Raw genomic sequence first — 11,841 nt, forward strand, 5'->3', positions numbered from 1 at the left:
TGGTATACTCAGGCGAGAGTCTTGTCTAAATGAAAACATTGAAAATATGTATATGATTCACTAAACATTGAAAATATGAAAACGTGACAGAGTCCGTCGCACAGATGTGATAGATATATTGTTTTTTTTTTTGTATCGATGTCATATATACCAATGCGTTTGCAAGTTGCTGAGCTACAGATGAATATATTGCAATATTATATATAATTGCATGGTTGGGACGAAATCTTCTGATGAATTTACTTAATTAAGAAATGTGCGGCAATGCCTGCGAATTGTACCGGGTAATATTTCTGCTAGCATAACAGGCCATCTTTTCTATCCTGGCTACCGCGATCAGACGACCAGCGGAGGTAAATACAGTCCTGGACGGAGACACAGAGCGTGCATGCAATCGACAGATTAACCCACATTGAGAGCGTTGACCCTTTCCATGCAGTGGGACCGCATCGGCTTATGGAGTACTTACGTTGAGTAGCGCATCGCCTATTATGCAATTTAGCGAGCTCTTTATTGGGATATTTCAATAAAGCGTCTTACTTTGCGGCTATTTCTGACATCATTATGATTATTCAGATAGCTGCGTTAATACAAAATGTCAAGTGACATTCCATACACTGTGACATTATACGAAAGTCATATGCATTACTGGTGTGGTTATTGACCGCTTTTGGAAACATATTGCTGAAAGTAACGGTTCAAGTAGACGCGTTTACGAAAAACAGTCGCGCAGACTGTCAAGAAAACAGACATCTTAAAATCTTTCGTTCGAGGCCACCCTCCATAAACGATGATTCATGACCAATTTTGAGGAAAGTGGCTTCTTCGCAAAATCGTCCAGTCAAAGTTATCCCTTATTTCAAACAATAAGTAAATACCTCTCACCAACCAAATGCTTAAAACTGTCTCTTTCAATTACACATTTATGGCAGACCGAGCTATTTGCTGGGCCATTTCATTCCACCCAGCCCCCGTCAAGGGACCTTCTCTCAGCGCCGGCACACTCTACTAACGGCCACCTCCGCAGCGTCCCCTTTGCCCGGTGAGCATACCAATCCAACGGCTCCCGCGGATCAATGTTTGACCTTTCAGCTCCACCGGCCGCCGGCGACCGGGCGGCGCCCTTTGATCCGAGCGCCGGGTGACCTGACCTCTGACCCCGCTGTCTGTCCGTCAGGAGGGACAGGGCCAGTGGCTGGCGCTCCATCTGGAGCCTGTTGTCAACGCCAGTGGCGAGGTAGTGGGCACGCGCAACCCCACCGGAGACGATGTGCTGCTCGACTGCCGCTTCGAGGTGCCGTTCGGTGAGTTTTCGAGTCTGTTCGATGAGTTTGGAGCCGCGCGATAAACTGCTCTCGGTGCCACGTCGGCTCGACATCATGCATAGCAAATGTCGCTGATGCATAGCTGAGTGAGCTGATCAGTTTTGTCACCTGTGTCCCCGTGCACTTTGTCAGCCGGGAATGGGTTGATGTCCTGCTGAAGCGCTCTGTATTGTGCTTAATGATGCCGCTTTAGAACTCGTCGTAACTCTTCCTGCAGGCGACGGTATCAACCCATTGACTTGCCGCCGAGAATGTCATTAAATGATGGCTGGAGATCGTCATTCGATAGAGCTTTACTACTCTGCTTGGTGTCAAACTGTCACAGGTGCACTTGAAATTCAAATCAGTTGGAGACCTTCCGCAGCTTACACTGTGTTCGGTGAAAACTGAAATCCAATGTTCCAAAATAGCCATGCCTGGAGAACCGATGAATAGGAATTGATTCACGTGATGCCTTTTTAAGTCCTATTCCGGTCCAACTTTGGAACAGCCTCTTCCTAGCCAAGGTGTCCCCCAGTCCTCAGACTAAAAAAAAAACCATATCCTCCTTACCTGGTGGCTGTCGTGTGTCGCGTTCGTCGTGTCGCCGCCGGGCAGATCGTATCGTGTCGCCGCCGGAAGCACGCGTCGGCCCACCACCGAGAATCGATGTGTGTGACCGATTTCAGACATGATGGACTGCGACGCCGGTGAGCTCCAGCGTAAGCTGGAGGTGCTCAACGCGGTCATGGCCTCGGATCCGGCGCCGGCCAGCCTCGGCGCGCCCGTCGGTGGCGGCGGGGGCGGGGGCGGGGGCGGGGGCGTCACCGGCGGGCGCCCGCTGCACCAGCTGCAGCAGATATGTACGCCGAACCACGACACTCACAGTTAGGGCCTACTCTTCTAGTCGTGCTACCCGCTGGCTGGCGTCTGTCCAACCCTTCAGTTCTGTTAGCCCTCGCTCCGACTTGCTGTCAGTCTGTTTGTCAGCTTGTTTGTCTGTCTGTTTGTTTGTTTGTTTGTTTGTCCTTCGAACTGCTTGTCAGTCTGTTTTGTTATTCACCAGTATAACGCCTTTGGGGCGACTAACGGAGCGAGCGAGAGGGTGAGCCTTGCACGTGCGAAATTTCGAGGGGGTACCTCCAGTTGACTTGTGCACGGCACCCTACTAACCGGTCTCTAGCGATGTGCCGAATTTGAGCACAATCGGCCCAGCCGTTCTCGAGATCTGGAAGCGGCACCCTGCACGTGCGCACGTGCAAAATGGGTCCCAACTGACTTTTGCACGGCACCCTACTAACCGGTCCCTAACCATGTACCAAATTTGAGCGCCATCGGTCCAGCCGTTCTCGAGATCTGGAATCGACCCCTGCACGTGCGCACGTGCAGCAGCACCCCAACTCTGGCACATGGGTATGCATTGCCTAGTGGGTGCCTACCTACATGCCAACTTTCAGCGCAATCGGCCAAGTAGTTACGGAGATATTGCAACAATTAAAAAAGTGACACCTCTTCGTTTTGCACGTGGCACGTGCATAAGGGGTCACCCACATGCATCGGGAATAGTCCAATACTTGGTAGAAGGAATGAAGCTACCCTACAAAAATTACCGCGTGTAAATCGGTCGAGTGGTTGCTGAGATATAAGCCTCGCAAAAGCGTGACCACGGCCGGCCGGCCGGCCGGCCGGCCGGCCGCTCATACTCAGAAATTTCCGTTAATCTAAGGAAAGACTACGCTCGCTTCGCTCGCTCCGTAACCATTCTCACTGCACTCAAAATTAAAAGTTTGTTTTACTTTGCGTCACAAAATGACTGATTTAATTATTGTTATATTGTTGCAGTATACTAACTATGCATATGTATTTACGCTTTTTCCAAAAGGCATAACAGTAACGACAATGGACAGGTTGACAAAGAAAGATAAAACGCGTAAAGGCTTTGCTACACTATGCGTTTTCTGCGTGCGTTTTTTGCGGATTTGCGGGTTTTGCGTAATATTGTTCTAGAAAAATAACGATATTACGTGTTTGTGATGTTTTTTATCTTAAATTTTAGTTAATATAGAAGTTGTATTAACTTTTAGATATAACTAATCTAAAAGGTATATTATTTATAACTTTTCTAGAACGATATAACGCAAAAAAACGCAAACACGCAGAAAACGCATAGTGTAGCCAGGCCGTTGCTTCATTCGCTCAACGAGCATATTTTATGACGCACTGTTTACATTTTAGTGTAGACATATTAGAGGCTGCATCTTTTTCGATTTTATGTTGCCTTCCTATTTTGTTTTGTTGTATTTGAAACTAAGTTAACAACCTCACTGGATCGCATGCTACTCCTGCACACGTAACAGTGTTTTGTATTTAAACATAATAAAATATAAGGCATTAATGAAAACCATTCCTAGTTAATATGGTGGGTAAATTTTGCTCATATTTCCCCACCTTGATGAAGAATATGCGCTGTGCCCAGACACCTTTTAAAAATACCAGTATAACGCCTTTTGGGGCGAGTAACGGAGCGAGCGAGAGGGTGAGCCTTGCACGTGCGAAATTTCGAGGGGGTACCTCCAACTGACTTGTGCACGGCACCCTACCAACTGGTCTCTAGCGATGTGCCAAATTTCAGCACAATCGGCCCAGCCGTTCTCGAGATCTGGAAGCGGCACCCTGCACGTGCGCACGTGCAAAATGGGTCCCAACTGACTTGTGCACGGCACCCTACTAACCGGTCCCTATCCGTGTACCAAATTTGAGCGCCATCGGTCCAGCCGTTCTCGAGATCTGGAAACGACCCCTGCACGTGCGCACGTGCAGCAGCACCCCAACTCTGGCACATGGATATGCAGTGCCTAGTGGGTGCCTACCTACATGCCAACTTTCAGCGCAATCGGCCAAGTAGTTACCGAGATATTGCAACAATTACAAAAGTGACACCTCTTCGTTTTGCACGTGGCACGTGCATAAGGGGTCACCCACATGCATCGGGAATAGTCCAATACTTGGTAGAAGGAATGAAGCTACCCTACAAAAATTACCGCATGTAAATCGGTCAAGTGGTTGCTGAGATATAAGCCTCGCAAAAGCGTCCGCACGGCCGGCCATACTCAGAAATTTCCGTTATTCTACGTAAGACTCCGCTCGCTTCGCTCGCTCCGTAACAAATGACCGCCACTTAATTATTAATATGGCTTTCAGGAACTAACCAAAACATGCATCTAGATCACGATATATGATAAATAATAGGCTTCGTTAGTCCTAATTAACATATTTATTATCAGTGCTATATAATTAAACATTATTAGATATCAAACTAATGTATCTGTCCGTCAAAGAAAGTTAAATTTATACACCATTGATTCTATTGGCATGCTCTCTTGGTGAAAATGTGATGTCCTTTTTCGTATATCGTTAGATTTGCTTGAGATGTGGTTGTTGTGCGTATCAGTGGCGTATCCAGGATCTTGGAAAGGGGGAGGCCAAACCTGCTCGAGGGGCCCCATCCTTACCTTAGGGGCCCCAGTAGTATAGCGTACTTAACTCACGCCCAGGTGCGGTTCTTTGCCACTTTTGCCATGTGAGGGAGCCTTTTTAGGCACACCGGCAATCTAAAAAAAAAAACGTTGAAACGTGAAAAAGGCATCGATATCGATAGCTCTGTAGCGTACAATTTATTTCAGCAGTAGGCATATAGTTTTTTTTTTTGCTTTGGTCGTCGCTAGGGTCACTAAAGATCATCAAAAGCAAAATGTCTTAGCCATTTTTTTAAGATTGTAACATTTTTTAAAGGGCAGATGTCAGTCTCTTAGTGTCTTGCGCTGGTTGAGGGCTGGTACCCTTAACTTTAAAAGGGCCTGACTCGGTTTGAGCTCTGATCTAGACTCTGATGGCTCTATGTCGCCCACATTGGCCTCACTCCGACCTCTGAAGGCTCATTCTGGCCTCTCAAAGCCCCACACCGGCAACAGAGTGAACCACGCTGGCCTCCGGGCCCCATAATGGCCTCAGGAGACCCATGCTATGGCTGACCTCACAGGGCCCCCCGCTGGCTCTTGGGAGCCTTTGAGTCAGGCTCTGATGTCCCTATGCCGCTCTCGAACCCACGCCGGTCTCTAGAAGCCCACGATGTCCCCTGAGGGTCCCACGCATGCCTTTAAGGGCCACCCCTACCTTAGGGCCTCAGGGGGCCCAAACATGCATAGGGTCTGAAGAGTGGCTGCCGAGGCCCTCGAGGTGGTCTCTAATGGCCTGACGCCAGCCTATGAAGACCCGCGCTGGCTTCTGAGGGCCAAGCTCCAGCCTCTCAAATCTGGAGTCAGATGACAGATGGCCCCACGCTGGCTTCAGAGGGTTCACGCTGGTCACAGAGGGCCCCACACTTGCCTAAAAGGGCTCCACATTGTCTTCAGAGGGCCCCAAGCTGGTCTCCGTGGCCAATGGACCTCAATCTGACCTAAGAAGGTCCCATGTCTCTGGGCTTAAAAGACCCAATGCTGGACATCGACGGCCCCACGCTGGACATAGAGGGTCCAACACTGGCCTTAGAAGGCCCCACAATGGCCTTAGAGGGCTGAGCGCTGGCCTTAGAGGGCTGAGCGCTGGCTCCTTAGGGCTCTACGCCAGCGTCAAAGGATCCCACGCTCAAGTCTAAGCTTTTTTTATGGCCGCCAAAGCGACCTCTGAGGGCTCCACGCTAGCCTCTCGGGGCTCAGCCTTGGCCTCTAAGGGCCCTACGCTGGCCTATGAGGGCCATCAAATGGCATTTTAAGATAGTTTGACGCAGTTTGACCCTGAAAGTTACTGGTGGCCCTTCATAGGCCGGCAAGGGACCCTCAGAGGCCGGGAGGCCCTCAGAGTCGCTGGTAAGTGGTCGTCAGATGCGCTGGCCTAGGGCCCTCGGAGGCGCCAGAGGCGCCTCAGAGCCACCGAAGTAGGCCCTTAAGAGGCACTGGTGTGGGACCCTTAGAGATGGCAGTGAAGGCCATCAGAAACTGGTGTGGACCGTGGGGCCATAACAAACGGGTATGGGGCCCTTACAGCTGATCCCTGATTGGCCGGCAACGGCCCTCAGAGGAAGGCAAGGTCCCTCAGAACCCGGCGTGGGGCCCTTCTGGAGATAAGTGTGACTACACAAGAGACCATGGGGTGTTCTCACAAGCCCTGTGATGTCCTTTCCAGTTGAAGCGTGGCCAGCGCGAACCCTCTGCTGCCAATTGGCACCGCAGGGTCCTCGGGCCCGAGGGGACCCTAAACCTTATAACGGACATGTGTCCCTCGCCCCTGGCTATGCCGTTGAATCCAAGTGATCAGGGGCTGTTCAGGTGATCAGGAGCCTCTCAGGTGACCAGGGGCCTTTCAATTGACCAGGGGCCCACCAGGTGACCAGGGGACCTTCTGATAACCGGGGGCCGGTTATACCAGGAGCTCCACGGGTACCTAAATGCCTTCATGTGACTGCAGGGGCCCTTCATATAACCAGGTAATCCCCGGGTAAACATGGCCCCTTGGGCGACCAGGGTTTCTTCAGGACACTGGCCAGGGGCCACCCAAGGGATCAGAGACCCCTCAGGTAGCTGGGGGTCCCTTAGATAACCAGGGGCCCCTCAGATAGCCAGGGGGTCTCAGGTAATTACGGGCCCCTTAGGTAATCAGGGGGCCCTCAGATAACCAGGGGCCCCTTAGGTAACGCAGGGGCCCCTCAGATAGCCAGGGCCCCTCAGGTAATCAGGACTCCTTCAGATAACCACGGGCCCCTCAGGTAACCAGGGCCCCCTCAGATAACCAGGGGCCCCTCAGACAACCAGGGGCCTGTCAGATAACCAGGGACCCCTTAGGTAGCCAAGGGCCCCTCAGATAACCAGGGGCCCCTGAAGTGACCAGGGGCCCCTCGGGGCCCCCGTGGGCCCCATTGGGTACGTCACTGCACTCAAGTGACCCAAAGGGCCCACTTGCATGTTTGATGCCAAAGGGGGAGGCCATGGCCTCTTGGCCTCCCCCCCTGGATACGCCACTGGTGCGTATTGTAATTTGTACGTACATACATAAACAGCCCTTCTATTGTAAATTGATAATGGTGAGCACATGCTGAAATAAGTTAGATACAGAAATAGGAACATTGTTGAGCGTGCAAACCTAACTTAAAGACAATCCATCGGAGCCGGCCATCGTTCCATGACTCATATGTCAGAACATTGTCACAAGGACACCAGTTGCTAGCATTCCAACAATAAAGTTAAAAAATATTACCCCACCCTTTGAATCGCCGACGTGCGGAAGTGCCACCAGCGGCGCAGAAAGTCCACATTTCCCACTAGGGCGCCAGCGGGCTCCATGCGGGCACCAATGCCGCCATCGCCCCGGGCACCGGTCCAAGGTCCCGGGGGCTCGTGGCCGTCACTTCCCGCCATAATTACGCTATGGCGCGCCGTCGGTCGGCTGTGACGTCACCCGTCGGCGCCAAAGTCTGGCGTGTCACGGGTAACAGCGCCACAAACATGGCCCTGGTCGGTCGCCGGGACTTTTCCCTGTGTCAGGTCGGCTCATGCCACCTCACCGGTGCGACACACCGACTACAATGGTGGCCAGTGCGCGACATTGTGCTTCGGAGCGCGGAGCCACGTTGGTCCCCCGCCGTGGTGTGATTTCTTTGGCTCGGAAATAATGAAGAAATACAACCAGAACATTGAGCCTATTCCGGGGCACTATTTACGTAATGAAACTGGCCCGGGCATACTGGGCAATGACATCCAGCGTGATGAAAGAACCTCTACGAAGAAGCACTCGTTTACGGAATGCTGCGCTCCTAGGACACAACGAATAGGGCGCCAATGTCTGCTTAGTTTATGACAATTCAACACGAAAACTATATTTTGAAACAGGAAATACACACACATTTTACGCGTCCAACACAAGTCAACAATTTCCAAAAATTACTATATATGGGTGTTGTCCCATTGTAGTAACAACACCCAAGTGCATGACTCCCTACCCTTACCCCAGTACCCCGACCTCTTACCCCACCCCTTCACCTGACTTTATCTGGTGCCACGTAGCGGGCGTCTCGGAGGACAGTGACTACACGAGCGACATCGGCTACCCGATCGGCCAGAACCCCAACTCTTCCGCCTCCCAGTACCTGGGCGCCGCCAGCATCTGGCCGGCTCGCACCAGCTGACGGCCGACTACGGAAACGGAGCTTACCCGAGCCACCCAGAGATGTCGCCAGGAGCGGGCTGGCCCGAGGAGGAGCTCTTCTACAACAGCCGGCCTAACGGCCGCGCCGCCACCAGGTAGGCGGTCGGCAGCGATTGGAGAACAGTTTGCTCGCGTTATTATGTTTGGTGGCGCGGTTGGCGAGAGGTCAGTTCGGGCAAGGGTAGCAAGGGCCCTGATTCGATTCCCGTCGGCTCTCGTGCTCCGACTATTCGCCCCAGCTGGTTGCCAGGAGCGGGTTTGGTTGTAGCGATTGGCGCATCCTAAATAGATTATAAATAGTTTCTGTGCTAAGCTTTGTAGTGCAAAACAGCTACAAAAGCATACAGCAGCCATACAGAGTTAAAATCATGGGTCTGGGTATGTTTGTTTTGCGATAATTAGAGATGCAAAGACTACTACCGCTCCCTGGCACAATAATCACAACTTTCTTTATGGTTGATTCCCGACCTGACGTGGTTGATGCCCTTGTTTTCAGCCAACCTGTGCACACAGCAAGGACGCCAGGAACGCAGCTGACGAGGAATGGTAAGTGACTTTAATGTCTGACGCATGCACGTTGAATGTCGATCACACTTTGCATGGATTGTAGGAAAATGATGGACCAAGGAGAGAAGTGACTAATAAGAGATGCAAATGTTTAGCGATATCAGTAGGCCACACCATAACCCAGAGTCTTGAGGATCAGCAGAAGGCAGGGTCCAAAGTGAACGCGTTCCGGGAATACGTACCACGAAGTTCGCTCTTTAGGGTTCGTGCCATAAAGGTCGAAGCATTGCAAGATGGAAATCCACCTTTGTTGGTAGACATCGGGGAGGAGAACTGTGGGTCATGGCCCCGTCGAATGCGACTTATCCTCACTCTACACTTATGGAAGTGCATAGCACTGAGCCTCCGACCATCAAATTTTTGTTGCTGTACCCTCCAACCTTTCGAACCCACAACTGATGGCCTATGGCCACCAACGTCCACCTTCATTCGCTGAGTGTACTTCCAGAATGGCCTATCGTTCCCACATTTCTGCCATTTCCACCGATATCGCGGTGCGCCGAAGAAGTCCCCGGCTTGTCGCCAAATTGGGATCACTCACGTCACCATCAAGTGCCGTGTGACCAAGAATATGTCGGCGGTGGCGCGGCCTGACGCTCATAACGGCACGGGGGACCTGCTGCATCAATAATAGCCTGGAATGCTGGGACGGTCACACTGCCTGATGCCGGTGGCGACCCTAGCCGGCGCCGCCGGGTCGACCCCCCCCCCCCTCAGGTCCGGTACCCCCAGACGTCTGTGATGACGTCACCGTATCGGGGGCGGCAACCCCGATTGCGGCCTCTGCCCACCGCCCACCGCGAAACGCTTTTACCAGGAACCTGATAACCTCGTTACCGGCTGGTAGTGGTCGCCCGCGGTGCCTGCTTTTGGCCACGGGCGCCGGCTGTAATTGGGCTGCTGAGAGGGCATTAGGCGCCGGTGGCGGCCACCTGGTGATTGAGCCTCTGACGGGTGCGAGAGAGGGACCGACGCGGCGCACAGTGCACCGAGCCGCCGAGCCGACCGCACCTCCACCGCTCACCGGCGCAAAAAGTGTTATTAGCACGGCGGGGAACTGTGCCGCCGCGCGACGCACCTTTATTGGATTGATATTGCGTGTTTGCGTCATTTCTGGGGTAGCTCTTATCATCACAATATGAAATATTGAAATTGAAGAGCCGCAAATAGCTACGTGCGTGAGTTTTGACAGCATAAGAGTGAGTTTTGTTGAAAAGACTGAATGTTATTATTCGCTGTAAACTGATTATTGATACCTTAGCCGCATGTCTCTTTGAAAACGGAATGGCATTACTTTATTTGCTATGATGGTGAGTGGTAGATATGCATTCATTGCTGACTTACTCAATTTTTAGCTGTGAAGACTTCACTACACGGTGTGACTATCACTTCACTGAGAAGACCTCACTGCACGATCACTTGCCTCGTACCCGTGCCTTGCCCAACTGTCCTGACATATCCAGATGCTCTATCGTTTCAAGATGTACTTACCATTTCCAAGCTCTAGGCGAGCAGCCCTTCGTACCCTTACCCCGCGATGCTCTCCCCAGCTACCCCCTTTTCGCCCTGTTCTCCCTGTCCCATTCTTGTGCTCCTTCCTGTTCTTCCCATGTCCCCACCCTTTCCGCCCCGGCCTGTTCTACCCTGTCCCGCCTACCCCTTCCAGCCTGCCCTGCCCTACCCAGCCGTTCTAATAATCTGTTCCCCTTGCCCTATCCAGACTTCCCAGTATATTCCACCCAGTCCTACTTGTGATGTCGTTGTTGTCCTGTCCTGGTGATCCCATGATAGCCGAGCTGCAGTCGGTAGTCTGTATTGGAGCACGTCCAGAAGCACACTGACCCCCCATAGCAGAAACACACGACATCGACTTCACGAGCAAACGCATAAAACGGACAGCCAATAAGATGCCGCGTACGACCGGTCACGTGATCGGCCTGCCCCGCGGCGGCAGGCGGACGGCCCGGCCGCGACCCGACAGGGGCAAGATGCTGTGCCGGCGTACCGACTGGCCACGTTCATAACACTACTTTGCCGTTCTGGCCTGTTTTATATCCCGTCCTACTCTGTCATACTGACCTGTGTGATGGCTCCACAGTGTCGGAGACCGGTCGACGCCACAGTCTGGAGCGCCAGACCACCCTGTACGAGGAGCACCCGATGGAAGGCGACCCGTACGGCGTCGACAGCTGGCCGGCTGCCCAGCAGAGGTACTATTACCACGACCCGTACCGACCCGACCCGTCGCCCACTACCCGGTCATCAGGTGAGAGAGTGGCCGCCCCCTCTGCCGCCGCCGCCGGGCGGTGCATGCCGCTAAATGTGACCGGCTGCTGCTCGCCTGTCTGTCGGAATGGATGTCCTCGCACTCCGGAGAAGCCCGAGGTCGATACTCGGAGTCGGCAAGAGGTGACGCGGCAGTGCTCTCTCTCGTGTCACTGAGATCAGTGCGTGGGCGGTGACCGGCAAAGTTGCAGAAACTGTCCGCATGACCAACTTTTCGGCTGCTGACCTGTGCGACATTGTCAGAGTCAAAGAGTCCAAATCGATTTGCTTGAACTGCAAAGTTTACCAGCCGTATGCTCTTTGTGATTTTAGTTTCTGACATGGCTGCTGAGCCAGAAATCAAGATGTAAAATATTTTCCATTGTTGCGGCCACCCCAAATGCCACTGATCGGTGCACGTCAGTGTTGCACACGCCAATCGTGGAAACGAGTCTCGCACAAATAAACCTAAAAATGTGGCTGCACCGGGTACCAAGACCGTGCGGCG

The 11,841-nt window shown here is 52.5% G+C and overlaps 1 protein-coding gene across 1 annotated transcript in view; it reads left to right on the top strand.

The window, feature by feature from the left end:
• LOC122371306 (protein unc-13 homolog A-like) overlaps positions 1 to 11,841 on the top strand; it is a 32,535-nt gene extending 20,694 nt beyond the window's left edge. The window contains exons 5-8 of the mRNA XM_043347522.1: positions 1,178 to 1,304; positions 8,360 to 8,596; positions 8,998 to 9,047; positions 11,167 to 11,841. Of these exons, the coding sequence (XP_043203457.1) occupies positions 1,178 to 1,304; positions 8,360 to 8,481 (249 nt within the window). The 3' untranslated portion in view covers positions 8,482 to 8,596; positions 8,998 to 9,047; positions 11,167 to 11,841. The remainder of the gene's footprint in view (positions 1 to 1,177; positions 1,305 to 8,359; positions 8,597 to 8,997; positions 9,048 to 11,166) is intronic.

This window comes from Amphibalanus amphitrite, unplaced genomic scaffold (assembly GCF_019059575.1).
Source record: "Amphibalanus amphitrite isolate SeventyFive unplaced genomic scaffold, NRLGWU_Aamphi_draft 001230F_arrow, whole genome shotgun sequence".
NCBI classification, from domain to species: domain Eukaryota; kingdom Metazoa; phylum Arthropoda; class Thecostraca; order Balanomorpha; family Balanidae; genus Amphibalanus; species Amphibalanus amphitrite.